Source organism: Bos indicus, chromosome X, assembly GCF_029378745.1.
Source record: "Bos indicus isolate NIAB-ARS_2022 breed Sahiwal x Tharparkar chromosome X, NIAB-ARS_B.indTharparkar_mat_pri_1.0, whole genome shotgun sequence".
Lineage (NCBI taxonomy): Eukaryota > Metazoa > Chordata > Mammalia > Artiodactyla > Bovidae > Bos > Bos indicus.
The window spans coordinates 37,681,266-37,707,162 of NC_091789.1; the positions used below are offsets into that span (position 1 = coordinate 37,681,266).

The following is a 25,897-nucleotide window of genomic DNA, read 5'->3' on the forward strand; positions in this document are numbered from 1 at the left end:
AGTAGAATTGAGGTTGGAGACTTTTGATGAAGTATACTTCTTTTCAAACCAAAGGCAGTGTCATTAGATAAACATCCTTTTCAATGTTAAAACCTGAATGATTTCTGGACCTTTTCCTGGAAGAGCTTTTTGCTGCTGTCAGGTTACAGAACAGCATAAGGGGCCATTTTCTGGGCATGAAGCCCAGGATTCAAAGGGAAGCTCTAGAGAACATCTGGTCTGCTTGATATATTGAAAATGCTTGTGTATTTGTGTGTATGTGTTTCTCTATGCTGACTCATAGCACTGAAGCGTCTCTGGAAACACCCCCACCCTTCTAGCCAGCCAGTTTATACACACCCAGTTGGCTCCTCCTTGATTCAAATGTTAGGTCAAGAGGAAGAAGGAAAACAAATTCAAGAGCCGCTCTCAACCATCTAGAATTTTCTGCACCCCTCCTCTTGAAGAGAGACTAGCCCAGTTCTGACTATTAGAAGCTGGATTTCCCTCTTAAAGCACAACCTGCATTTAAGCCTTTGGATAAAATTGGAAGAAACCAATCTGTGAGTACTGTGGACTGTGCAGAAGGCAGAGGGCTGACAACTGCCACTAAAAACAGACAGATGGCAGGCCCAAGGCCCAGCAGTGAAGCAGACCCTGAAATTGAGCTTTTTGTGAAGGTAAGTTTCTAGCTCTAATGACAGCATACAGAATGTATTTTTTCTTGACACTGGACCTCAGCTCCTTTTTAAAAAGTCAACATTTCAGCTAGAGATAGGAAATAAATTTGCGATTATGTACCTACTCTGAGTCCTTGAAAAATGCTTGGGTGTTTGGCTGCTCTTAGATAGCAATAGAAAAACATCCCATCTGAAAAAAGCAAGAAGATATGGTGGAAAGACAACTAGACTGGTTAGTAGTCAGAACAACTAAATTGTATTCTCAGTGGCTTCCTTTGTAACCGTGGACCTCTTTGTTTCTCTATCTATACAATGAAGTATCCTGACAAAATGATCCTTAATTCTTTCCAGGTCTCACAATCTATGTTTTATTGGATAGATTTTCAAAGGCCTGAATGTGAGGAGAGGGCCAAAAATGGCCCAATAGCCTCATTCCCACCCATGATCCAAATAGAGTTTTCTAAAATTCTCTTACAATGGATGAACATCACAGCAGTGTCACATGAACACCATAGGAGGGAAAAGCCAGGAGTGTTTGTGTGCCTGTTATGTGAGCAGCAGGCATTTTGCCTTGGTTTTTTTTAAACATCTTAACTTTTAAGAAAAGCCCTTTGGAAAACCCCTAAAGCAGGAGAAAGGAACATGTGTTTCTAAATTAGCTCATCAAGAAAAAGAAACAATTTGTATGCGTTATTCCAAGTAGAAACTACATAGTTTCCTAAATCTTTGCCTATATTAACTATTTTCTATATATTTTCATTTACTATTGGAAGTATTCAGGATGATGATAATAATAACAAATTCATATTATGCTTGACCCTTTTCTAAACACTTTACATATATTATATCCTTTAGTTTAGGAGGATAGGTTAATAAAAGTAAAGTAGTATTATACGTAGTATTGGTAGTAATATCGTTCTCATGATTTCTAGATAAGTAAGCTAAGGAAACAAAGGTTAAGTAATTTGCCTCTAAAACTACATCTCCTCTTGATGGCCTACAAAGACACAAGTAAGGCGTGCTTACCAAATATTAGATTAAACACCTGTTAGCCAAAGTAATACTTTTATACCCTGGTGACTCAGACAGTAAAGAATCTGTCTGCAATGCAGGAGACATAAGAGATGCACATTAGATCCCTGGGTCAGGAAGATACCTTGGAGGAGGGAATGGCAACCCACTCCATTCTTCTTGCTTGGAGAATTCCACGGACAGAGGAGCCTGGTGGGCTATAGTCCATGGCGTCACAAAGAGTCAGACACGACTGAGAGACTAACACTTCTACTTTCACTTTTTTTTTTAACATATATACACCAAGTACATAGTTAATCTGCCTTTTCAAAATTATGGGGGAGAGAGAGACTCTTGAATTCCTACACAGAAAAAGAATGCAACTAAGTGTTTGCTGGACTGTGGGGCCTAAGAGCCACTTCTCCTACCTCTTGTTATTGCTGTTTAGTCACTCAGTTGTGTCCAACTCTTTGCAACCCCATGGAATATAGCCCGCCAGTCTCCTCTGTCCATGGGATTTCCCAGGCTAGAGCCTAGAGTACTGGAATGGATTGCCATTTCCTTCTCCATCTCCTACCTCTAGATTCCAGCAAATCTAAATAAGCCTTAACTTCCTAACTGGCTTTTTATACCTACCAATTTCAAACCAGAGGTAATAAGTCTCTTCATAGGGTAACTAGTGTCTTTTGTCTAAACTTATTTATTCAATCCAACAAAATTCCTCTAACCCATTGCTGGCACTGATCTGTGTGTTTATCTTCATAGACTTCCTATGATTTGCATGGTTATCTAGACAGTAGAAGTTAGGAAGTCACACGTTGGAGGAGCAAATGTTAAATTAAACAATAACTTTCAGGTTAAAAACTGATAACTTACTGAGTACTTACTATATGTCAGGGCCTGTGCTAAGTGGTTTATTATTAACTCTATTTTATGGGTACAGAAACTAAATAAAAGAGTAGCTAGGTGGTTTTGCCTAAGGTTACATAGCTAATAAATGGCTGGGTTAAAATTCCAGTCCTTTTAAATAGCTGTTTTGTGTGTGCATATTCAGTGGCTAAGTCATGTCCAACTCTTTGCAACCCCATGGACTGTAGCCTACTGGAGTGGGTTGCCATTTCCTTCTCTAGGGGATCTTCCAGACCCAGAGATCAAAGCCACGTCTCTTGCATCTCATGCATTTGCAGGCAGATTCTTTACCACTGTACCACCTGGGAAATTAAAATAGCTGTGCATAATCTTAATTATTTTCACTTGGGCACACTTTTTAGTAAAATTTCTCAGAATTTCATTAGATGAAATCCTCTAGATGTAAGCTTATCTAATGATGTTGACACAAGTCACAGATTTTCTGAAAGAACCTTGACTATCATCTGGTCTGGGTTTTTGTTTTGCTTTGCTTTACAAGTGGTGCCAGTGGTAAAGAATCTGCCTGTAATGCAGGAGACATTAGAGAGGTGGGTTCAATCCCTGGGTCGGGAAGATCCCCTGGAGAAGGGAATGGCAACCCACTCCAGTATTCTGGCCTGGAAAATCCCATGGACAGAGGAGCCCAGCAGGCTACAGTCCATAGGGTCGCAGAGTTGGACATGACTGAGTGACTTAGCATGCACACATGCAAGATTGATTCCAAAGATCTCTAGAAATTCTGTAGAAGATACTATGAGGGAGAATAGGGATTGAGAGAAGTGAAAATGTTAATGACAAAGCTTAAAAAGCAACTGTATCTCATTTATACTGTGGTGTCTTTCCCAGGATTAAATAACTGCAATTTTCCCAGCTACCTCTAGGAAACCTACCACAATTTCCCAATAGCATTGATGGGATCCCTAAAAGAAAGTAAGTTTTTTCCTATCACAATTAAGAATTCATATCACACACACCCCTGTGTTCCATGTAGCTAGTGAAAACATTGCCTTTCAGCTCTGAATGACTTGGGCAAGATTTATATCTGGGAACTAAGAAAGGATTTTCTAAAAGAACACATTTTATTTTTTCTAGATGCAGAGGTTGTCTTATTTGTTTGCTGTTCACTGATAAATGGAGTTTTTGTGTTCTCTACTCTACTGGTCTAATGGAGAAGGAAATGGCAACCCACTCCAGTATTCTTGCCTAGAGAATCCCATGAATAGAGGAGCCTGTTGGACTGCTGTCCATGGGGTCACACAGAGTTGGACACGACTGAAGCAACTTAGTAGCAGCAGCAGCAGCTACCAGTCTAAAATTAAGTTTTCACAGATTTGTAGATAACATGTGTGCTGTGCTTAGTCACTCAGTCATGTCTGACTCTTTGCAACCCCATGGACTATAGCCCTCCAGGCTCTTCTGTTCATAGAGATTGTCCAGGCAAGAATACTGGAATGGGTTACCATGCCTTTCTCCAGGAGATCTTTCCAACCCAGAGATCAAACCCAGGTATCCCGCATTGCAGGCAGATTCTTTACCATCTGAACCACCAGCAAAGCCCAAGACTACTGAAGTGGGTAGCCTATCCCTTCTCCAGAGGATCTTCCCAACCCAGGAACTGAACCGAGGTCTCCTGCATTGCAGGCAGATTCTTTACCATCTGAGCCACGAGGGAAGCCCATAACATTATAGACTTTAACATTTGGGCCAAAATCCTGAATAAAATATTTTTGTCTTTATTGATAAATTTGAGATAGAAAATGATACTATTCTCTAACCAGACTGTTTTCAAATTAGAACTATTATAAAGACAATCATAAAGACTTTTTTGTTGTTGTTGTTGTTGTTCAGTTGCTCAGTCATGTCTGACTCTTTGCAACCCCCATAGACTGCAGCACGCCAAGCTTCCCTGTCCTTCACCATCTCCTGGAGTTTGCTCAAACTCATGTCCATTGACTCGGTAATGCCATCCAACCATTTCATCCTCTGTCATCCCTTTTACCTCATGCCTTCAACCTTTACCAGCACCAGAGTCTTTCCTAATGAGTCAGCTCTTGGCATCAGGTGGCCAAAGTTTTGGAGCTTCAGCTTCAGCATTAGTCCTTCCAGTGAAAATTCAGGGTTGATTTCCTTTAGGTTTGACTGGTTCAATCTCCTTACTGTCCAAGCGACTGTCAAGAGTCTTCTCCAACACCACAGCTTGAAAGCATCAATTCTTCGGTACTCAGCCTTCTTTAGGGTCCAACTCTCACATCCATACATGACTACAGGAAAAACCACAGATTTGACTCTACAAACATTTGTCAGCAAAGTAATGTCTCTGCTTTTTAATATGCTGCCTAGGTTTGTCATAGCTTTTCTTCAAGGAAGAAGCATTTTAATTTCATGGCTGCAGTCAGTGTCTGCAGTGATTTTGGAGCCCAAGAAAATAAAATCTTTCACTGTTTCCATTGTTTCCCCATCTATTTGCCATGAAATGATTGGACTGGATGCCATGATCTTAGTTTTTGGACTGTTGAGTTTTAAGCAAGCTTTTCCCCTCTCTTCTTTTACCTTCATCAAGATGCTCTTTAGTTCCTCTTCGCTTTCTGCCAAAAGGGTGGTGTCATTTCTTATCTGAGGTTATTGATAATTCTCCCAGAAACATTGATTCCAGCTTGTGATTCATCCAGCCTGGCATTTCACATGATATACTCTGCATAGAAGATAAATAAGCAGGGTGACAATATACAACCTTGGCATACTCCTTTCCCAATTTTGAACCAGTCCATTGTTCCATGTCCAGTTCTTCTTGACCTGCATACAGGTTTCTCAGGAAGCAGGTAAGGTGGTTTGGTATTTCCATCTCTAAGAATTTTCCACAGTTTCTTGTCATCCACACAGTCAAAGGCTTTAGCATAGTCAATGAAGCAGAAGTAGATGTTTTTTTCTGGGATTTTCTTGCTTTTTCTATGATTCAAAGGATGTTTGCAATTTGATCTCTGGTTCCTCTGCCTTTTCTGATTAATAACAAATCCAATAAAAATATTAATTTGGAGAAAGCAGGGTTTAAGGAGTGTGGGTTCTGCAGTAGATAGTAATGGATTTGCTACATGAGAAGAGTATATGTGTTCAACTCTTGTCTAGGTGAGAGTACTTGAGCAAGTCAGCTTCTCTGAGCCTCTTTCCGTATCTGTATGGAGTAATGATAGAACCTCCCTCACAGAACCATCTTCACTGTAAGGATTAAATCAAATAAATACGTAAGACACCATAGTTTTTAACATAGTAAACAATAAATGTCAGATGTTGCAGTTGTTGTTATTTTTTACACTTAGAAACTTAGATCACAAACACAAAGAGAAAATGTTCTGGTGAATGACCACATCCTGTCTTTGCCAGCTGGAAGTAGGTAATTTATCAATCAGGCTTCACAATTTGTGTGTGTATGTGCTCACTCACTTAGTCATGCCCAACTCTTTGTGACCCCATGGACTTCAGCCCGCCAGGCTCCTCTATCCATAGGATTCTCCAGGCAAGAATACTCAAGTGAGTTGACATGCCCTCCTCCAGTGGATCTTCTGGATGCAGGGATCTAACCTGGGTCTCTTGTGTCTCTTGCATTGACAAGTGGGTTCTTTACCACTAGTGCCACCTGGAAAGCCCAACATTTTGTGTAATGGCACTTTATTTTTTATTTAATTTTTATTTTATATTGGAGTAGAGTTGATTTAGTTTCAGGTATACAGCAAAGTGAATCAGTTATACATATACACATATTCATTTTTTTCAGATTCTTTTCCCATTTAGGTTGCTTATATAATTTTGACCAGTGTTTCCTGTGCTATACAGTAGGTCCTTACTGGTTATCCATTTTAATTTTGAAATTAATTTATTTATTATAATTGGAGGCTAATTACTTTACAATATTGTGGTGGTTTTTGACATACATTGACATGAATCAGCCATGGGTGTACATGTGTCCCCCTGTGCCAAACTCCCCTCCCACCTCCCTCTGCATCTTATCCCTCAGGGTTGTACCAGTGCATTGGTTTTGAGTGCCCTGTTTCATCGAACTGGGACTGGTCATCTATTTTACATATAGTATATACATGATTCAATGCTATTCTCTCAAATCATCCCACCCTGGCCTTCACCTGGTGGTGATTTAGTCGCTAAGTTGTGTCCAACTCTTATGACCCCATGGACAGAGGAGCCTGGCAGGCTACAGTTCATGGGATTCTCCAGGCAGGAATACTGGAGTGGGTAGCCATTTCCTTCTCCAGGTGATCTTTCCAACCCAGGAATCAAACCCGGGTTTCCTGCATTATAGGTGGATTCTTTACCAACTGAGCTACAAGGGAAGCCCTCGCCATCTCCCTCAGAGTCCAAAAGTCTGTTCTTTATATCTATGTCTCTTTTGCTGTCTAGCATATAGGGTCACCATTACCATCTTTCTAAATTCTGTATATATGCATTAATATACTGTATTGGTGTTATTCTTTCTGACATACCTTACTCTGTGTAATAGGCTCCAGTTTCATCCACCTCATTAGAACTAATTCAAATGCTTTTTAACAGCTGAGTAATATTCCATTGTGTTTATGTACCATGGCTTTCTTATCCATTTGTCTGCTGATGGACATCTAGGTTGCTTCTATGTCCTAGCTATTGTATACAGTGCTGCGATGAACATTGGGATACACATGTCCTTTCAATTCTGGTTTCCTCGGTGTGTATGCCCAGCAGTGGGATTGCTGGGTCATATGGCAGTTCTATTTCCAGTTTTTTAAGGAATCTCCACACTGTTCTCCATAGAGGCTGTACTAGTTTACATTCCCACCAACAGTGTAAGAGGGAGCCCTTTTCTCCACACCTTCTCCAGCATTTATTGTTTGTAGACTTTTTGAAAGCAGACATTCTGACTGGTGTGAGATGGTACCTCGTTTTGGTTTTGATTTGCATTTCTCTGATAATGAGTGATGCTGAGCATCTTTCACGTGTTTGTTAGCCATCTGTATGTTTTCTTTGGAGAAATGTCTGTTTAGTTCTTTGGCCCATTTTCTGATTGGGTCATTTATTTTTCTGGAATTGAGCTGCAGGAGCTGTTTGTATATTTTTGAGATTAATTCTTTGTCAGTTGCTTCGTTTGCTATTATTTTCTCCCATTCTGAAGGCTGTCTTTTCACCTTGCTTATAGTTTCCTTTGTTGTGCAAAAGGTTTTAAGTTGAACTAGGTCCCATTTGTTTATTGTTGCTTTATTTCCATTACTCTGGGAGGTGGGTCATAGAGGATCCTGCTGTGGTTTATGTCGGAGAGTGTTTTGCTTATGTTTTCCTCTAGGAGTTTTATAGTTTCTGGTCTTATGTTTAGATCTTTAACCCATTTTGAGTTTATTTTTGTGTATGGTGTTAGAAAGTGTTCTAGTTTCATTCTTTTACAAGTGGTTGACCAGTTTTCCCAGCACCACTTGTTAAAGAGATTCTCTTTTCTCCATTGTATATTCTTGCCTCCTTTGTCAAAGATAAGGTGTCCATAGGTGCATGGATTTATCTCTGGGCTTTCTATTTTGTTCCAGTGATCTATATTTCTGTCTTTGTGCCAGTACCATACTGTCTCGATGACTGTAGCCTTGTTGTATAGTCTGAAGTCAGGCAGGTTGATTCCTCCGGTTCCATTCTTCTTTCCCAAGATTGCTTTGGCTATTTGAGGTTTTTTGTATTTCCATACAAATTGTGAGATTAATTGTTCTAGTTCTGTAAGAAATACCGTTGGCAGCTTGATAGGGATTGCATTGAATCTATAGATTGCTTTGGGTAGTATACTCATTTTCACCATATTGATTCTTCCAATCCATGAACATGGTATATTTCTCTATCTATTTGTGTTCTCTTTGATTTCTTTCATCAGCGTTTTATAGTGTTCTATATATGGGTCTTTTGTTTCTTTAGGTAGGTTTATTCCTAAATATTTCATTCTTTTTGTCACAATGGTGAGTGGGATTGTTTCTTTAATTTCTGTTTTCTCATTGTTAGTGTATAGGATGCAAGGGATTTCTGTGTATTAATTTTATATCCTTCAACTTTACTATATTCATTGATTAGCTCTAATAATTTTCTGGTGGTATCTTAGGGTTTTCTATGTAGAGGATCATGTCATTTGCAAACAGTGAGAGTTTTACTTCTTCTTTTCCAATCTGGATTCCTTTTATTTCTTTTTTCTTCGTTGATTGCTGTTGCTAAAACTTCCAAAACTATGTTGAATAGTAGTGGTGAGAGTGGGCACCCTTGTCTTGTTCCTGACTTTAGGGGAAATGCTTTCAATTTTTCACCATTGAGGATAATGTTTGCTGTGGGTTTGTCATATATGGCTTTTATTGTGTTGAGGTATATTCCTTCTATGTGTGTTTTCTGAGAAGGTTTATCTTAAATGGGTGTTGAATCTTGTCAAAGGCTTTCCCTGCATCTATTGAGAAAATCATATGGTTTTTATTTTTCAATTTGTTAATGTGGTGTATTACATTAATTGATTTGTGAATATTGAAGAATCCTTGCATCCCTGGATAAAGCCCACGTGGTCATGATGTATGATCTTTTAATGTGTTGTTGGATTCTGTTTGCTAGAATTTTGTTGAGGATTTTTGCATCTATGTTCATCAGTGATATTGGTCTGTAGTTTTTTCTTTTTTGGTGTCATCTTTGTCTGGTTTTGGTATCCGGGTGAAGGTGGCCTCATAGAATGATTTTGGAAGTTTGCCTTCCTCTGCAATTTTCTGGAAGAGTTTGAATAGGATAGGTGTTAGCTTTTCTCTAAATTTTTGGTAGAATTCAGCTGTGAAGCCGTCTGGACCTGGGCTTTTGTTTGCTGGAATTTTTTGATTACAGTTTCAATTTCTGTGCTTATGATGGGTCTGTTACGATTTTCTATTTCTTCCTGGTTCAGTTTTGGAAGGTTATACTTTTCTAAGAATTCGTCCATTTCTTCCAAGTTGTCCATCTTATTGTCATATAGTTGTTGATAGTAGTCTCTTATGATCCTTTGTATTTCTATGTTGTCTGCTGTAATTTCTGCATTTTCATTTTTGTTGATTTGATTCTTCTGCCTTTTTTTCCTGATGAGTCTGGCTAATGGTTTGTCTATGTTATTTATCTTCTTGAAAAACCAGCTTTTAGTTTTGTTGATTTTTGTTATAGTCTCTTTGTTTCTTTTTTACTTATTTTTGTCCTAATTTTTATGATTTCTTTCCTTCTACTAACCCTGGGGTTCTCATATCTTCTTTTCCTAGTTGCTTTAGGTGTAAAGTTAGGTTATTTATTTTATTTTTTTCTTCTTTCTTGAGGTAAGTTTGACCATCCCCTTAGCACTGCTTTTACTGAATCCCATAGGTTTGGGGTTGTCATGTTTTCACTTACATTTGTCTCTATGCATATTTTGATTTCCTTTTTTATTTCTTCTGTGATTTGTTGGTTATTCAGAAATTTGTTGTTTAGCCTCCATATGTTTGTATTTTGAATAGTTTTTTCCCTGTAGTTGACATCTAATCTTACCATTGCAATCAGAAAAGATTCTTGAAATGATTTCAATGTTTTTGAATTTACCAAGGATAGATTTATAGCCCAGGATGTGATCTATACTGGAGAATGTTCCATGTGCACTTGAGAAAAAGCTGAAATTCATTGTTTTGGAGTGAAATGTCCTATAGATATCAATTAGGTCGAACTGTTTGATTGTATCATTTAAAGTTTGGGTTATCCATTTGAAATATAGCAGTGTGTCAGTGTCCATCCCAATTTCCCAATTTATCCCTCCTCCCACCTTCCCCCTTGGTAACCATAAGTTTATTTTCTAAGTCTAAGTCTGTTTCTGTTTGGTAAATAAGTTAATTTCCATCATATTTAGATTCCACATATAAGTAATATCATATGATATTTGGCTTACTTCACTCAGTATGACAATCTCTAGGTCCATTCGTGTTGCTGCAAATGGCATTATTTCATTCCTTTTTATGGCTGAGTAATATTCCTTTGTGTATATATACCACATCTTCTTTATCCATTCATCTGTCAATGCACAATTAGGTTGGTTCCATGTATTGGCTATTGTAAACAATGCTGTAATGAACATTGAAGTGCATGTACCTTTTCAGATTATAGTCTTCTCTGAATATATGCTAAGGTCTGGGATTGCTGGGTCATATGGTAGTTCTATTTTCAGTTTTTTCAGGAACTTCCATACTGTTCTCCATAGTAAATGCACAAACTTACATTCCCACCAACAATATAGGAAAGTGAAGTCGCTCAGTCGTGTCTGACTCTTTGCAACCCCATGGACTGTAGCCTATCAGGCTCCTCCGTCCATGGGATTTTCCAGGCAAGAGTGCTGGAGTGGATTGCCATTTCCTTCTCCAGGGGATCTTCCCGACCCAGGAATCGAACCTGGGTCTCCCGCATTGCAGGCAGACACTTTACCGTCTGAGCCACCAGGGAATATAGGAGGGTTCCCTTTTCTTCATATCCTCTCCAGCATTTATTGTCTGTAGATTGGTTATGGCCTTTCTGGCCAGTGTGAGATAATACCTTGTTGTAGTTTTGATTTGCATTTCTCTAATAATGAGAGATGTTGAACATCTTTTCATGTGATTATAAGCCACCTGTATATTTTCTTTGGACAAATGTCTATTTAGATCTTATGCCCACTTTTTGATTGGGCTGTTTGGTTTTTTTATACTGAGCTGTTTGGGCTATTTGTATATTTTGGAAATTAATCCCTTGTCAGTTGCTTCATTTGCAAGTATTTCCTCCCATTCTATGGGTTGTATTTTTCTCTGGTTTATGGTTTCCTCTGCTGTGCAAAAGTTTTTATATTTAATTATATCCCATTTGTTTATTTTTGCTTTTATTTTCATTACTCTAGGAGGTGGATCCAAAAAGATCTTACTCCTATTTATGTCATAAAGTGTTTTGCTTAAGTTTTCCTCTAAGAGATTTATAGTATCTGGTCTTACATTTAGGTCTTTAATCCATTTTTAGTTTATTTTTGTTTATGGTTTTAGAGAATATTTTAATTTCATTATTTTACACGTAGCTGTCCAGTTTTCACAGCACCACTTATTGAAAGGAGACTGTCTTTTTCTCTATTGTATATTCATACATTTTGTGTAATGGCACTTTAAATCAGCATTATTATAAACAACAGAAAAAGTTTCAGTTTTCCTGTAAAATTGTACTGCATTTCCCCCACACCTCAGTGTTCTGCCTTTCCTTTTACCAAAAGCAACCCGCCCTTCCTGCTGTAACTATTATCAGACTTTATTGTTCTTCCTGCCTCCCACCGGTAATCAAGATTCCATTCACTAACCCCATTTATGATTGGATCTTTAGTCTGACTTCTGTTACAAAAGAAGTTCAGACTGCCAAGACTGGTTGTCTCTTCCCATATCTCTTCACTCTCAGACGCCACAAAGAGCAACAATGAATGCTATTTCCTCTGTTGCAGTCACTGCCAAGAAAAAGAAAACTTACCAAAATATAAGAATTATGTCCAAGATCAAGGTTGCAGAATGGTCAGTTTCAGGTGAAAACGCTGTTCCTGTTTTATGATAGATAAGTGCCTTCTTTGCTTCAAACTTGTATGCATGGTTGTAGGGGAAAGTGAAGAAAGAGCAATCCAGGGGAGGGAGCTCTCTGATCCCTTCTTATATGGCCATTAATCCCATCATAAGGGTTCGACCTTAATGACTTCATCTAATAGTAATTTGCATCTGCTAATCCCAAACTCCCACTCCATCCCTCCCTCGACACCCTCCTTGGCAACCACAGTCCCTTCTCTACATCTGTAAGCCTTTTTCTGTTTTACAGATAAGTTCATTTGTGTCATATTTTAGTTTCCACATATGAGTGATATCTATATTTATCTTTGTCTGGCTTACTTCACTTAGGATGATAATCTCTAGGTTCATTCTTGTTGCTGCAAATGGTGTTGTTTCCTTCTTTTTATGGTTGAGTAGTATTCCATTGTATATACACACCATATCTTCTTAATCCATTCATCTGTCAATGTACATTTAAGTTGACTCCATATCTTGGCAATCATAAATAAGGCTGCAATGAACATACAGGTGCATGTATCTATTTGTAAAATAATAACAATAATAAAGCTGGAGTCCCAACACACTATTTATGTGAAAATAAATTCTAAATATTAATAGATGAAACAAATGTAAAAAGAAAACCCTAAAGGTAGTAGAAAAAAACACAAGAGGACATGTTTATAGTAAAACAAAATAAGAAAATATTTTTTCTTTGCAATTCTGATGTATATAACAGCTGTATACACATATCAGAAAAAAACAGATTTTACAAAGCAAAACAGTGTAAGATTTTATTTAAAATTTTAATTTTACATGAGACTTCAAAAAATTACGTGTAATGTATCAAAAAGAGTTAGTGTCTTTAGTAGACAAATAATTTTTCCAAACTAATAAGGAAAAAGTCATAATCTTAATAAAAAATATAAAATTGTCATGAGCAAACAGTTCACAGAATAAGGAAATCAAATATCCAATGAAAATATGGAACACATATTTCAAGAAAGAAATTTGGCAGGATTATCAAAATGGAAAATGCAGTTAATGTTTAGTCAGCATTCTGATTTTAAAGATGAATTCTAAATATATAATCTTAGAAATGGAACAAGTTGTATGCTTGGAAACATTTGTTACTGAAGTATTTAGAGTAACAAAATTTTGGAATATCTGAAATGGTTATATAAATATTGGTAATGTATAAAATTTATCATTATTATAAACTCATCACATATTTTATATACAATAAAATTATTTGCTTCATTAGCACTCTCTGCCCACAGATTGTAGAATCCTTGAGATTAAGGACTTCCAACTTTGTCTCTAACAACTTGCTCATTTCACAGTAAGCATTCAGTAAATATTTGTTGAGCGAATGAATGAAGGAAGCCTTTCTTTATCTTAATAGGCTGGAAGTGATGGGGAGAGTATTGGAAATTGTCCCTTTAGTCAACGCCTTTTTATGATCCTCTGGCTTAAAGGAGTTAAATTCAATGTGACTACTGTTGACATGACCAGGTAAGAGAAATCAGGACATGTTTTATTCTGGGGGTTAAAATCAGTAGACACCGATACAATCTTGGTGTTTGCATAATATGTACTTTATCTAGAAGCCTAACTCTGCTTATTTTCAATAATCATAGAAAGCCCGAAGAGCTGAAGGACTTAGCCCCAGGCACCAATCCGCCCTTCCTGGTATATAACAAGGAGTTGAAAACAGACTTCATTAAAATTGAGGAGTTTCTAGAGCAGACACTGGCTCCTCCAAGGTACAGCATTTTTACAGGATATTATTGTTTGAGATGATCTATTTTATCGGCTTATTTATTGCAGGTTGAGGATTTTTCTAGACATTTCCTTTTCAGTTTTGCTCTTTCTAGAAAAGTTTGCAAAGATCCCCCCGATCACTCCATATATGATTAGAAAACTTTTGTTTTGTTGTTGTTATTCGGTTGCTAAGTCGTGTCTGACACTTTGCAACCTGATGGACTGCAACACGCCAGGCTCCCCTGTCCTTCACTGTCTCCCAGAGTTTGCTCAGATTTATGTCCATTGAGTCAGTGATGTTATTTAACCACCTCATCCTTTGCCACCCTTTTCTCCAATTTTGCCTTAAGTCTTTCCCAGAATCAGGGTCTTTTCCAGTGAGTTGTTTATATTTTTCCTGGCAATTTTTATTCCAGCTTGTGATTCATCCAGCCCAGCATTTCATATGATGTACTCTGCCTATAAGTTAAATGAGCAGGGTGAAAATATACAGACTTGTCAAACTTTTTGCCCAGTTTTAAGCCAGTCAGTTGTTTCATGTTCAGTTCTAACTGTTGCTTCTTGACTCACATACAGGTTTCTCAGGCGGCAGGTAAGGTGGTCTAGTATTCCCACCTCTTGAAGAATTTTACACAGTTTGTTGTGACTCACACAGTCAAAGGCTTTAGTGTAGTCAATGAAGCAGAAGTAGATGTTTTTCTGGAATTCTCCTGGTTTTCCAATGCTACACCGGATGTTGGCAATTTGATCTCTGGTTCTGTGCCTTTTCTAAAACCAGCTTGAACATCTGGAAGTTCATGGCTCATGTAGTGTTGAAGCCTGGCTTGGAGAATTTTGACCATTACTTTAGCATGTGAGGTGAGTGCAATTATGTGGTAGTTTGAGCATTCCTTGGCATTGCCCTTCTTTGGGATTGGAATGAAAACTAACCTTTGCCAGTCCTGTGGCCACTGCTGAGTTTTCCAAATTTGCTGGCATATTGAGTGCAGCACTTTAACAGCATCATCTTTAAGGATTTGAAATAGCTCAACTGGAATTCCACCACCTCCACTAGCTTTGTTTGTAGTAATGCTTCCTAAGGCCCACTTGACTTCACATTCCAGGATGTCTGGCTCTAGGTGAGTGACCACACCATCGTGGTTATCTGGGTCATTAAGACCTTTTTTGTATAGTTCCTCTGTGTATTCTTCCCACCTTTTCTTAATCTCTTCTGCTTCTGTTAGGTCCATACAGTTTCTGTCCTTTATCATGCCCATATTTGCACGAAATGTTCCCTTGATATCTCTAACTTTCTTGAAGAGATCTCTGGTCTTTCCCTTTCTGTTGTTTTCCTCTATTTGCATTGTTCATTTAACAAGGCCTTGTTATCTCTCCTTGCTATTGTCTGGAACTCTTCATTCAGTTAGGTATATGTTTCCCTTTCTCCCTTGTTTTTTGCCTCTCTTCTTTTCAAGCTATTTGTAAGTGTTCCTCACCCAACCACTTTACCTTTTTGCATTTCTTTTTCTTTGCAATGGTTTTGGTCACTGCCTCCTGTACAAAGTTACGAACTTCTGTCCATTGTTCTATAGGCACTCTATCAGATCCAATTCCTTGAATCTATTCATCATCTCCACTGTATAATCATAAGGGATTTGACTTATGTCATACCTGAATGGCCTATTTTTAGACCTCTATTTTGTTCTTTCTAGAAAAGTTTGCAAAGATTCACCCTGATCACCCCATATATGATTAGAAAACTTTTACATATATTAAAACTTTATGAGATGCAAGTAGTGTGTTAAAATTTTAATTTAATTTTAGCCACATTGTCTAATCCATAATGAGGTTTGGGGACACTTATACTAGCAGAAATCAGATTTATTTTATTGTATAGCCCTCAGAAGATCTACAATTTTGAAATAGCCTTTAATTCAGTCTGATCTCTTAGTTCTGCAGGGGAGAAATATTATGTCTATCATGCATAAACTTCCCCCTTTGACTTCAAAGACACAAAGACCATCAATATAACATTTAAAATTATTTTTAAAATGCATAACTTACTTAAATTAAAAAAAGTAAATTCTCTGTAGTCTAGAAATAGAGAAGAAACCATTGGAGGGTTGGGAGTGAGGGTATGGGATAATAGCAGTGTAAAGTCCATGAGGACTGATGAAGACTAGCTCATTATATCACTGATGGCATGAAAGGAGAACATACCTAACACAAGAAAACCAGGAAACAGGTATCTCTCAATTAGCTAGAGGCCATAACTGCAATGTCTACACTTGAATGACAGCTCTACGTCTCTGCCCACCCAGAATAGTGTCTGAAAATAATAAGACTACTGTATTCATTTTAAATTGTTGTTCAACAAACTCAGTGTCTTAAAATATCACTCATTTATTATCTCACAGTTTTCATCAGTCAGAAGTCTGGCTGTAAGCTTAAAACTGCTCTAAAAAAGTAAAGTCTTAATGTTTATGTATACATTATAAATAAAAGGGTCTATCAGTACAAAATTCTTCCTACCTAAGAAACTAGGGATAATATTTAAGATTCTTTTCTGTGTTCCTATACTATGTCTCTTTCATCCATTAGTGATGGCTTCCTGTATTTTAAGCACTTGTTCCAAGTTTGTCCTTTAAGTATGGAGTCTTATTTTGTTATTTTCTCCTCATCCATCTTCCTCTACTACTGAATCCCCTCAAACCACCTGCTCCCCAACCTTTTCATGATCCCAAAGGTAACTAATGAAAAATAATCTATGATGTATGTTTCTATACCCTTCTTATGCTCATATAAACACAATAATAGTAAGCATAATTTATGCGTCTTGCTTATCTGGCTTCAGAAAGCATTTTTTAATATACATCAACTCCACTAGTGTAGATTTATGCTTACTATAATTGTGCTGCAAGTTGCCAAATGATTCCTCTACTGATGGACATTCCCTTTCCTTTCAGTTTTTTTATCACTACAAACTGCTATAAATAACATCCTTTCTCATGTGTCCTTATGTACTGGTGTTTTTATTCCTGTGGAATAGATTCACAGGAACAAAATTCAAATGGCATATATCTTTTAAAATTTTTTACTGCTTTATCCACAAGGATACACTTTTTCAAAGTATCTTTAATACTATGCATTATCATTCTTTTAACATCTGTGTCACCCAGATGGGTTTAGTGATAGCTCACTGATACATCAGTTTGCATTTCTTCTAACATGTGATCTCGAGTAAACTTCTGGTTCCCAATGTATAATAGCTTGGGTCCTCGCTGATGTCTTTTCAGAAGATCTCAGCTGTCTCTGAGAGATCCTTCAGGACCCATGGCCCACATGCCCAGCGGAAGGCTCCTTCAAGTCTTTTTTAAAGGCAAAATGTTGGCTTTTAGTAAATATGGATGGTGGGTACATGGGCATTTCTTTTTTGTATGCTATTCTCTGTATCTTTTGTTAAACTTCAAAACTTCAGAATTAGCGATGAATTTTCATGCCTCCATACAATGGAATACCATACAGTCATTGAAAAATGTGTCTGAAAAGTACTGAAGTATAGTTGTCATATAACATTGTGTAAGTTTAAGGTATACAACATGTTGATTAAATACGTTTACATATTACAGTATGTTTACCAACCTAGTATTAGCTAATACCTCTATTCCATCACATAATTATCATTTATTTTTAGTGGTAATAATGGTTAAGATCTACTGTATTAGCAACTTTGAAATTTATAATACAGTATTATTGACTATAATCTCTAGGCAGTGGATTCAATTTCCTGAACTTATTTATATACTAGTTGCAAGTTTTTACTTTTAAATAACATCTTCCCAATTCTTCCATTCCCCATCCTGTCTCTTGTGACCACCATTCTACTCTCTATTTTTATGAGTTTGGCTTTTTAAGGTTCCATATGTAAGTGATATCATATAGTATTAGTCTTTCTCTGTCCGACTTACCATAATGTTCACAAGATCCATTCATGTGGGCACAAATGGCAGGATTTCCTCCTTTTTCATGGCTAATATCCATTGTGTGTGTGTGTGTGTGTGTGTGAATAAAACCACATTTATTCATTCATCCACTGATGGACACTCAGGTTGTCTTAAGTGTCTAGTGTTATTTGGTGAAATTTTGTAGATTTCTGTTTTTATTTTGGTTCTATACCTTTCATATTAAATTATTTCTAAATATTTTATATATCTGTCACTTTTGTAAGTGGAATATGTTACTAATATCCATTTTGTTATGGCTATTTCTTTAATGTTTGATTTGTATTTAGCCACCTTATCAAAATATCTCATTAATTCTAGCAATTATTTTGGCTAGAAAAGGCAATCTTGTCTTGCATTTTATAGGCATACAGTTATATTATTACTTCTCTTCCAATAATTATACTGATTGCTTTATGTTGTTGTTTTTCTCCACTTGCTAAAACCTCAGAAAATGTCAACTATAATAGCAATCATAGGCATTTCTGTCTTGTTGCCTAAACTTTATGTACAAAACGTAGTCACCCCCAGAATGGTATTTTTCCTTGTCTCACAAGTTAGTACATTCAGCACAATATTGAAGAGCCATAGTTATCATGATTATCCTCATCCTTTACTGACTTTAAAGGGAATAGTTGTGACATTTCACCATTTAAAATACTTTCTGAAAGTTGTTGATGGATACATTTGACCAAGTTAAAGAAATTAATTGACTCATGTCATCATTTAACAAATGTTTACTGAATATTTATTATGTGTCAGGTACTATTCTAGGCACTTGGGACACATCAGTGAATAAAACGGGCAAAGTCTCTCTGCCCTAGCAGAACTTACATTTTAGTTAGGGAAGACAGCAAATAAGCAAGAGAAAAAGCAAACTATGAACTATTTTAGATGATGATAAATATGAAGAAAAAGTAAAGCAAGGGAGGGAAGTAGTGGGTATTTGGGACAAGGGAGAGGTTGCAACGTCAGATAAGGTGGCCAGTGAAAGGCCTCACTTAGGAGGAGATATCAGATTTAAAGACCTGAAAGAAGAGGGAAGCAGGCCATGTGCATATACGAGGGAAAGCTCTTTATGTAAAAGGAGATCAAGTGAAAAGACCTGTGCTGGGACCTTGTCAGGCCTATTTGAAGAAAAGCAAGGCAGTCAATGGGAATAGGGCAGAGAGTGGAAGAGATGAAAGCAGAGAGGTAAGGTGGGATCAGATCACACCACTGTGAAGACTTGGGCTCTGGCAGCAGGTGCAGAATATTCTGAGAGTGTGAGGGACAAGCATGGGACAGGGAGGATACAGGAAGTTCCCTACATACAAACAAGTTCTATTCTGAGAGCATGTTCATAAGTCCAATTTGTTTGTGAGTCCAGTGAAGTTAGCCTGGTGGTGGTGGTTTAGTCGCTAAGTCGTGTCCGACTCTTGCAATCCCATGGACTGTAGCCTGCCAGGCTCCTCTGTCTATGGGATTCTCCAGGTGAGAATACTGGAGTGGGTTGCCATTTCCTTCTCCAGAGGATCTTCCCCACCCAGGAATCCAACCCAGGTCTCCTGCAATGCAGGCAGATTCTTTACCAACTGAGCTATGTACCCAATAACCTAGAAAATCCCATGGTCAGAGGAGCCTTGCAGGCTACAGTCCACAGGTCACAGAGTCAGACACCACTGAGCACGCACCAACCCCCAATGACACGATCAGCTATATAGTACTGTATTGTAATAGGTTTTTAATACTTATCACACAAATAATACATAAAATGTAAACAAGCACAAAAAAACAAAGGAAACATTTTTAATCTACAGCACAGCACCTTGAAAAGTGCAGTACTGCAGTACAACAGCTGGCATCCAGGAGCTGGCATCCAGTAAACAGGCAAGAAGGGTTACTGACTAGAGGAGGGAGACAAGGTGGGAGATAGTAGAGCTGAAAGGTCTCAAGAGCAGTAAGAGACAGAGGGTGCGCTGCAATGTCACTCATGCCTGCATTGATGGCACAGTGTCTGGCTCCTTGATGGACTCAATTCCACCCACCCTCTTGAAGAAACAGTCCAGTGATATCAGGGTAGTTACTCTATATCTCGCCATAGATGACACAGTAGCAGTGGATTGCATTCTGAACACCTGCTGCAACATTCATGTACCATTCTAGGTTCAGGTCCTGGGTTTCAAAAGCTGACAGTGCCTCCTCAAATAAAGAAAAGCAAAGATACGGAAAAAAATCTTCTATTAATTATGTGTGAAGTAATATTTACTAATTTAATCTGGCTTTGTAAGATATAATTCACTGTCAGTGAACAAGTCATAGACTTAAGTAATACTCAGTGGAGATTTTGGAAAATGGCAAATCACATAGAGAAGAATTTCAGGGATAAAAGAAATTAAATTTGGCCACTGGGTGTCCATCTTGATCCATATTCACTAGTAGTTAGGGCAAGAGAAATAAATCTTTTAAGTGACTTCAGCTTTTCTTTGTAGTTCTCTTTCCAGAGAGTTAAGGGAATGCTTTTATTTAATAACTAACACAGTAACACATTTTCTCTTTCAAAGTCTTTGTGGAAAAAAAAAAAAAAAGATTGTTTCCAGTTTGGGGCTATTATATAGCATGTGTCCAAGTTTTTGTGTGAACATGTTTTTATTTCCCTTGGGTAAATATCTAGGCATGGGATTGCTGGGTCATATGGTAATGTATATTTAACTTTGCAAGAAACTGCCAAACTGTTTCCCGAGTGTATCACTTTGTATTCCCACCAATAAAGTCTGGGAATTCTAGTTGCTCTTAAAAAAAAAAGAAAAAAAAAAAAAAGAAAATCCCCTTGCCATTTGCTGTGTTGTAAACCTCACCCGTTCTTCACTTACTTATTCCTCTGGCCTCTCTGTCCTTTCTCTGGCCTTCCATCAGGTCTTCATTAGTGAGCTCCTTGTGTTGCACAGCAAGGAGTTCAATGAAGTCATCCTCCTGCAGATCTAGCTCATATCTTTTAAAGTTTGAACCTTGAAGATTCGTATGTTGGGGAATTACTGTAATCAAAAATGGTTGCAGTAATATAGGCTTGGGACCAGGCAGGAAGCAATGGATGTGGCAAGTTGTGGACAGATTATAGATACATTTTGAAAGGTAGGCTGGCTGGACTTGCTAATGGATAAAACGCAGGGATAGAGACAAAGAGGAATCAAGGAAGATGGTTAAATGTTGGACCCAACCATTTCTAGTTGCTAGTGCAGGGTTTTCTGAATAGGAATTGATTTATTGATTGGACACTTTTCAGGCATCTGTTCATGATCATACAGCTTTTGTTCATTTGTTAATGTGGTGAATTACATTATTTTATTGTATTATGCTAAGTTAACTTTGTATTACTAAGAGGAAGACATCTTCGCTTCTTTTCCCCACCCTCTCCTCTACACTTTTATGTGTTTTGTTATTTGAATCCATGTTTTTTGTACTACTTATCTTCTGCCAAACAGGTTTTTAAGATCAAGTATGTGGGGTTTCCCTCATAGCTCAGGCGGTAAAGAATTTGCCTGAAATGCAGGAAACCTGGGTTCGATTCCTGGGTCAGGAAGATCCCCTGGAGAAGGAAATGGAAATCCACTCCAGTATTCCTGCCTGGAAAAAATCCCATGGACAGAGGAGCCTGGTGGGCTACAGTCCATGGGGTCACAATAGTTGGACATGACTTAGTGACTAAACCACCACCATGGGGACCCAACAGTCATTTGAAACATTGTTTTCACAGATAAAGGAACTTTAAATTCCAAATAGCTGGTTTCCCAGTGAATTTTAACCACTAAAGTATTCTCAGACTGGAAAAAAGACACATTTTCAATGAAAGGTTTCTCAGGACCTTCAGTTTCCAGCACGATTTTCCAAAACTTCTATTCTCAGTAGAGTGCAAGCTAGGACACCTGGTGTATGCCTTGTTATATGTGAATGTCATGTGCAGTGATATTTCTTTTTAAGGTATCCTCACTTGAGTCCCAGGAACAAGGAGTCCTTTGATGTGGGCTGTAATCTCTTTGCCAAGTTTTCTGCATACATTAAGAATACACAAAAGGAGGCCAATAAGAGTAAGACATCTTTATTTAAATCTTTTTGTTTTTCTCACATTGTCACAATCACATTCTGACTCAACTAAAATAGGGTTTTCCTGAATATATAATATATATTGGGAAATACTCTTCATCTTGTTCTCTTTTCTCTCTTCCGAAATTCCCTTGAATGAAGTTTTATTGGATTTAGAACCTAATATTCAATATAGTAATCACCAACTTAGCTCAACTCGAACATTGGCATGCCAGATGTGAACTAACTACAGGATTGTATTTCTTAACCCTCCAACTCTCCCAGCTGTGTGTACCTTTAAGGTTTCTTAAACCATAGCAGCTACCATTTCCCACAAACACTCTTGAACAGGTTTACTATTCTCTGAATCAGAAGAGCTATGAGTCTCTTTTCCCACTTTCTGACTCTCCTTTAGTGATAATATGCATCACCTTTCTTTCTTTGACTCTCCTCCCAATGTACTTCCTCAAGAAAAGTCCAAAAATATTTCCACTTGCCATTTGATTAAACATCTGCCTCTGTCTTATCAGTGTGTAGTTGAGCATTTTGGTTAAATATATAGATTTTGAAGAGTCAGTGTAAGCAATATGAAAAGACAGAGATATCTAAATGTGTGAAAAGTGTATTGAGAATGTATTCAGTCATGAAGACAACAAATGTATATGTAACCCTATTATTTCATTGCCTCAGCCTTTGAAAAATCTCTGCTTAAGGAATTTAAGCGTCTGGATGACTATTTGAACACCCCACTTCTGGATGAAATTGATCCAGACAGTACTGAGGAACTCACAGTCTCCAGAAGATTGTTCTTGGATGGCGATCAACTGACCCTGGCTGACTGTAGTTTGTTACCCAAACTGCACATTATTAAAGTAAGTCTTTACAGGGTGGGCTGAATGATTGAGAAGGGTCTGGGGAGTCGCCAGCAGGAAGCACAGTGACCATTCAGTGTGAGGTTTTTATATTATTGATTTTTCATCATTGTTATGCATAGTGTATGTCTCCTTTCCTCCTCAGAGGAAAAATCCATAATGATCTCCACTGGAAAACATAAACACTTCTTGCTTCTTTCTTCCTAAATCAGAAGGTGTTTTCCTACTGTCTTGTCTATAAAACAAGGGTACCTATTGCACAGAATTGTTGAGGAGTAAGACACTGTTGGAACCCTAAACAAACTCTTAGTCCAGTAAAGAGATACAAGCTCTTTATCTGTGCTTCCTTCTTCTAAATATATTTATAATTAAATATAGCATAAATATAAAAATAATTACAAACATGACGTTTTGTTTACATATGTAGAAAAAGAACATTAAAGTAGTAAATCCAAGATTCTTTAAGTTTATTTTGTACTTTTTGTGTAGATAATATGTCCTCAATGATCTGGACCTTTGAGATATATTTTTACACAGTTGGCATGTTACTGATGCCCCTCACTACCAACTGCTTTTCCTCTTTTTTTTTTTTTCCCAAAACCCTAGGTTGCTGCAAAGAAATACCGTGACTTTGACATTCCAGTAGAATTCTCAGGAGTCTGGCGCTATCTCCACAATGCCTATGCCCGTGAAGAATTTACCCACACATGTCCAGAAGACAAAGAAATTGAAAATACCTATGCAAGTGTGGCTAAACAGAAGAGTTAGGACAGCCCTTTCAGTAGAAAAATCTCTCTTTTCACTTGCTATCATACTAGAAAGTCTTTTAGAAATAAGAATATGGAAAATGCTGTTTCCTCTATTCAACTTTCTTATGAAAAAGAATACTGTATTTTCTGTACCTAGTTAATCCAAACTATCTGCTTACTGTGTATTTTACAGGTCTTCATATTTCATTTTTTAATTCCCATGGCACAACCACTGCAATTTTAAATTATATGAAAAGTGTCAATATCTTTTACCATTTGATTGAAATCCTAGAAGGTATCATGTGTGCAAGCTCAACCGATGGCTAAAGTTACAAATGACATATAGTCATGGTTTCAAACTGTCCCTTAGAGACATTTCCACCTAAATCATTAAAACAATTTTACTAAGACATCTGACTGACCAAAAGGTCTTCTTGCTATTCACTAAAGGGTAAAGTAAACCATTCTTAGAGAATAATCATAAATTTTTCTACAGAATTTTAAACTGTTCCATTATTAAATGTACTCAGATGTCCACCTTAAAATGCAATCAAATCACTCAAATCTGAAAACAAAAACTGAACTTTACTCATGGTCCTTCAGAGAAGAAACAAAGTTCAGCTTCAAAAAAGAAATACAGGTGCTATTATACGTCTTGGTGGGAGTTAGATAAAATTTATTTATTTATGGCCAACCCCAGGGCATGTGGGATCTCAGTTCAGTTCCCCAACCAGGGATGGAAACCATGCCCCTTACAGTGGAAGTGCTGAGTCTTCACCACTAGGGAATTCCCTAGAAAAAAATCTCAATGAAGCAGTGTTTTAATAGGTTCAAACAAAAGTAAGGCAATGAGTACAGAGTTAACAGGTACATGAAATAGGCGCATGAAAAGATGCTCACTATCGCCAATTATTAGAGAAATACAAATCAAAACTGCAGTGAGGTACCAGCCCACACTGGTCAGAATGACCATCATTTAAAAGTCTACAAATAACAAATGCTGGATAGGGTGTGGAGAAAAGAGAACCCTCCTACACTGCTGGTGGGAATGTAAACTTGTGTAGCCACTACAGAGAACAGTATGGAGGTTCCTCAAAAAACTAAAAATGGAGCTACCATATGACCCTGCAATCCAATTCCTGGGCATATATTTAGAACTATAATTTGAAAAGATACATCCACCCATATGTTCATAGCAGCATTATTTACAATAGCCAAGACACTGAAACAGCCTAAATGTCCATCAACAGATGAATGGATAAAGAAGATATGATATGTGTGTGTGTGTGTGTGTGTGTGTGTGTGTGTGGTATGCTAAGTTGCTTCAGTCGTGTCTGACCCTTTGTGACCCTATGGACTGTAGCCTGCCAGGCTTCTCGCTCCATGGGATTCTCCAGGCAAGAATACTGGAGTGGGTTGTCATGCCCTCCTCCGGGGGGTCTTCCCGACCCAGGAATCGAACATGACTCTTTTATGTTTCTTGCATTGGCAGGTGGGTTCTTTACCAGTAGTGCCACATGGGATGGCCTTGACACATGCACACTACTATATATAAAATAACTATAAAGACCTACTGTACAAGAAACTCAACTTAATACTCAGTAAAGACCTATATGGGGAAAGAATCCAAAAAAAGAGTGAATATATGTATAACTGATTCACTTTGCTGTACACCTGAAACTAACAAATCATTGTATACTAAATATACTCCAATAAAAATTAATTATTAAAAAACAGACTACTTTGCAGACCTCATGCAAATAAACTTCAAAACCTAGATGATAGGAATAATTTCCTAGGTAAGCAAAGATTACCAAAAATAACCCCATTATAGATTAAAAAAAAATTTAAAGACCATCTCACAGAAGAAATAGAGACCAATATTACCTTTAAGTGTTGATATAAAAGTACTAAATAAAATATTATCAGCATCCAATCACAAGTAGAATTTATTCCAAGAATAAAAGGTTGTTTTAATATTAGTGATAATAATACATAACAGATAATAATAGTAATAGTAATAATAGTAAATATATGCATATATTACTTATTAATATGGTATATAATATTAACACATATATGATTATCATTACAAATCCTGAAAAAGCCTTAGACACATACAATACCTGATACAAACAGTTAAGGAAGAAGAAGTCAATGGTTATATTCTTATCATAATTAATTATATATCAGTTCAGTCGCTCAATCGTGCACGACTCTGCTGCCCCATGGACTGCAGCATGCCAAGCTTCCCTGTCCATCACCAACTCCCAGAGTTTATCCAAACTCATATCCATTGAGTCGGTGATGCCATCCAACCATCTCATCCTC

General features: G+C 37.4%; 1 protein-coding gene across 1 annotated transcript; it reads left to right on the forward strand.

Annotated features, from left to right (window-relative positions):
• The first annotated feature begins 348 nt into the window (after window positions 1-348).
• Window positions 349-25,302, forward strand: CLIC2 (chloride intracellular channel 2). The gene is made up of 6 exons (XM_070785260.1): window positions 349-659; window positions 13,548-13,657; window positions 13,783-13,908; window positions 21,844-21,950; window positions 22,636-22,817; window positions 23,424-25,302. The coding sequence occupies exons 1-6, from the start codon at window positions 603-605 to the stop codon at window positions 23,583-23,585; spliced, it is 744 nt and encodes a 247-aa protein (XP_070641361.1). The 5' UTR covers window positions 349-602; the 3' UTR covers window positions 23,586-25,302.
• Window positions 25,303-25,897: the final 595 nt, after the last annotated feature.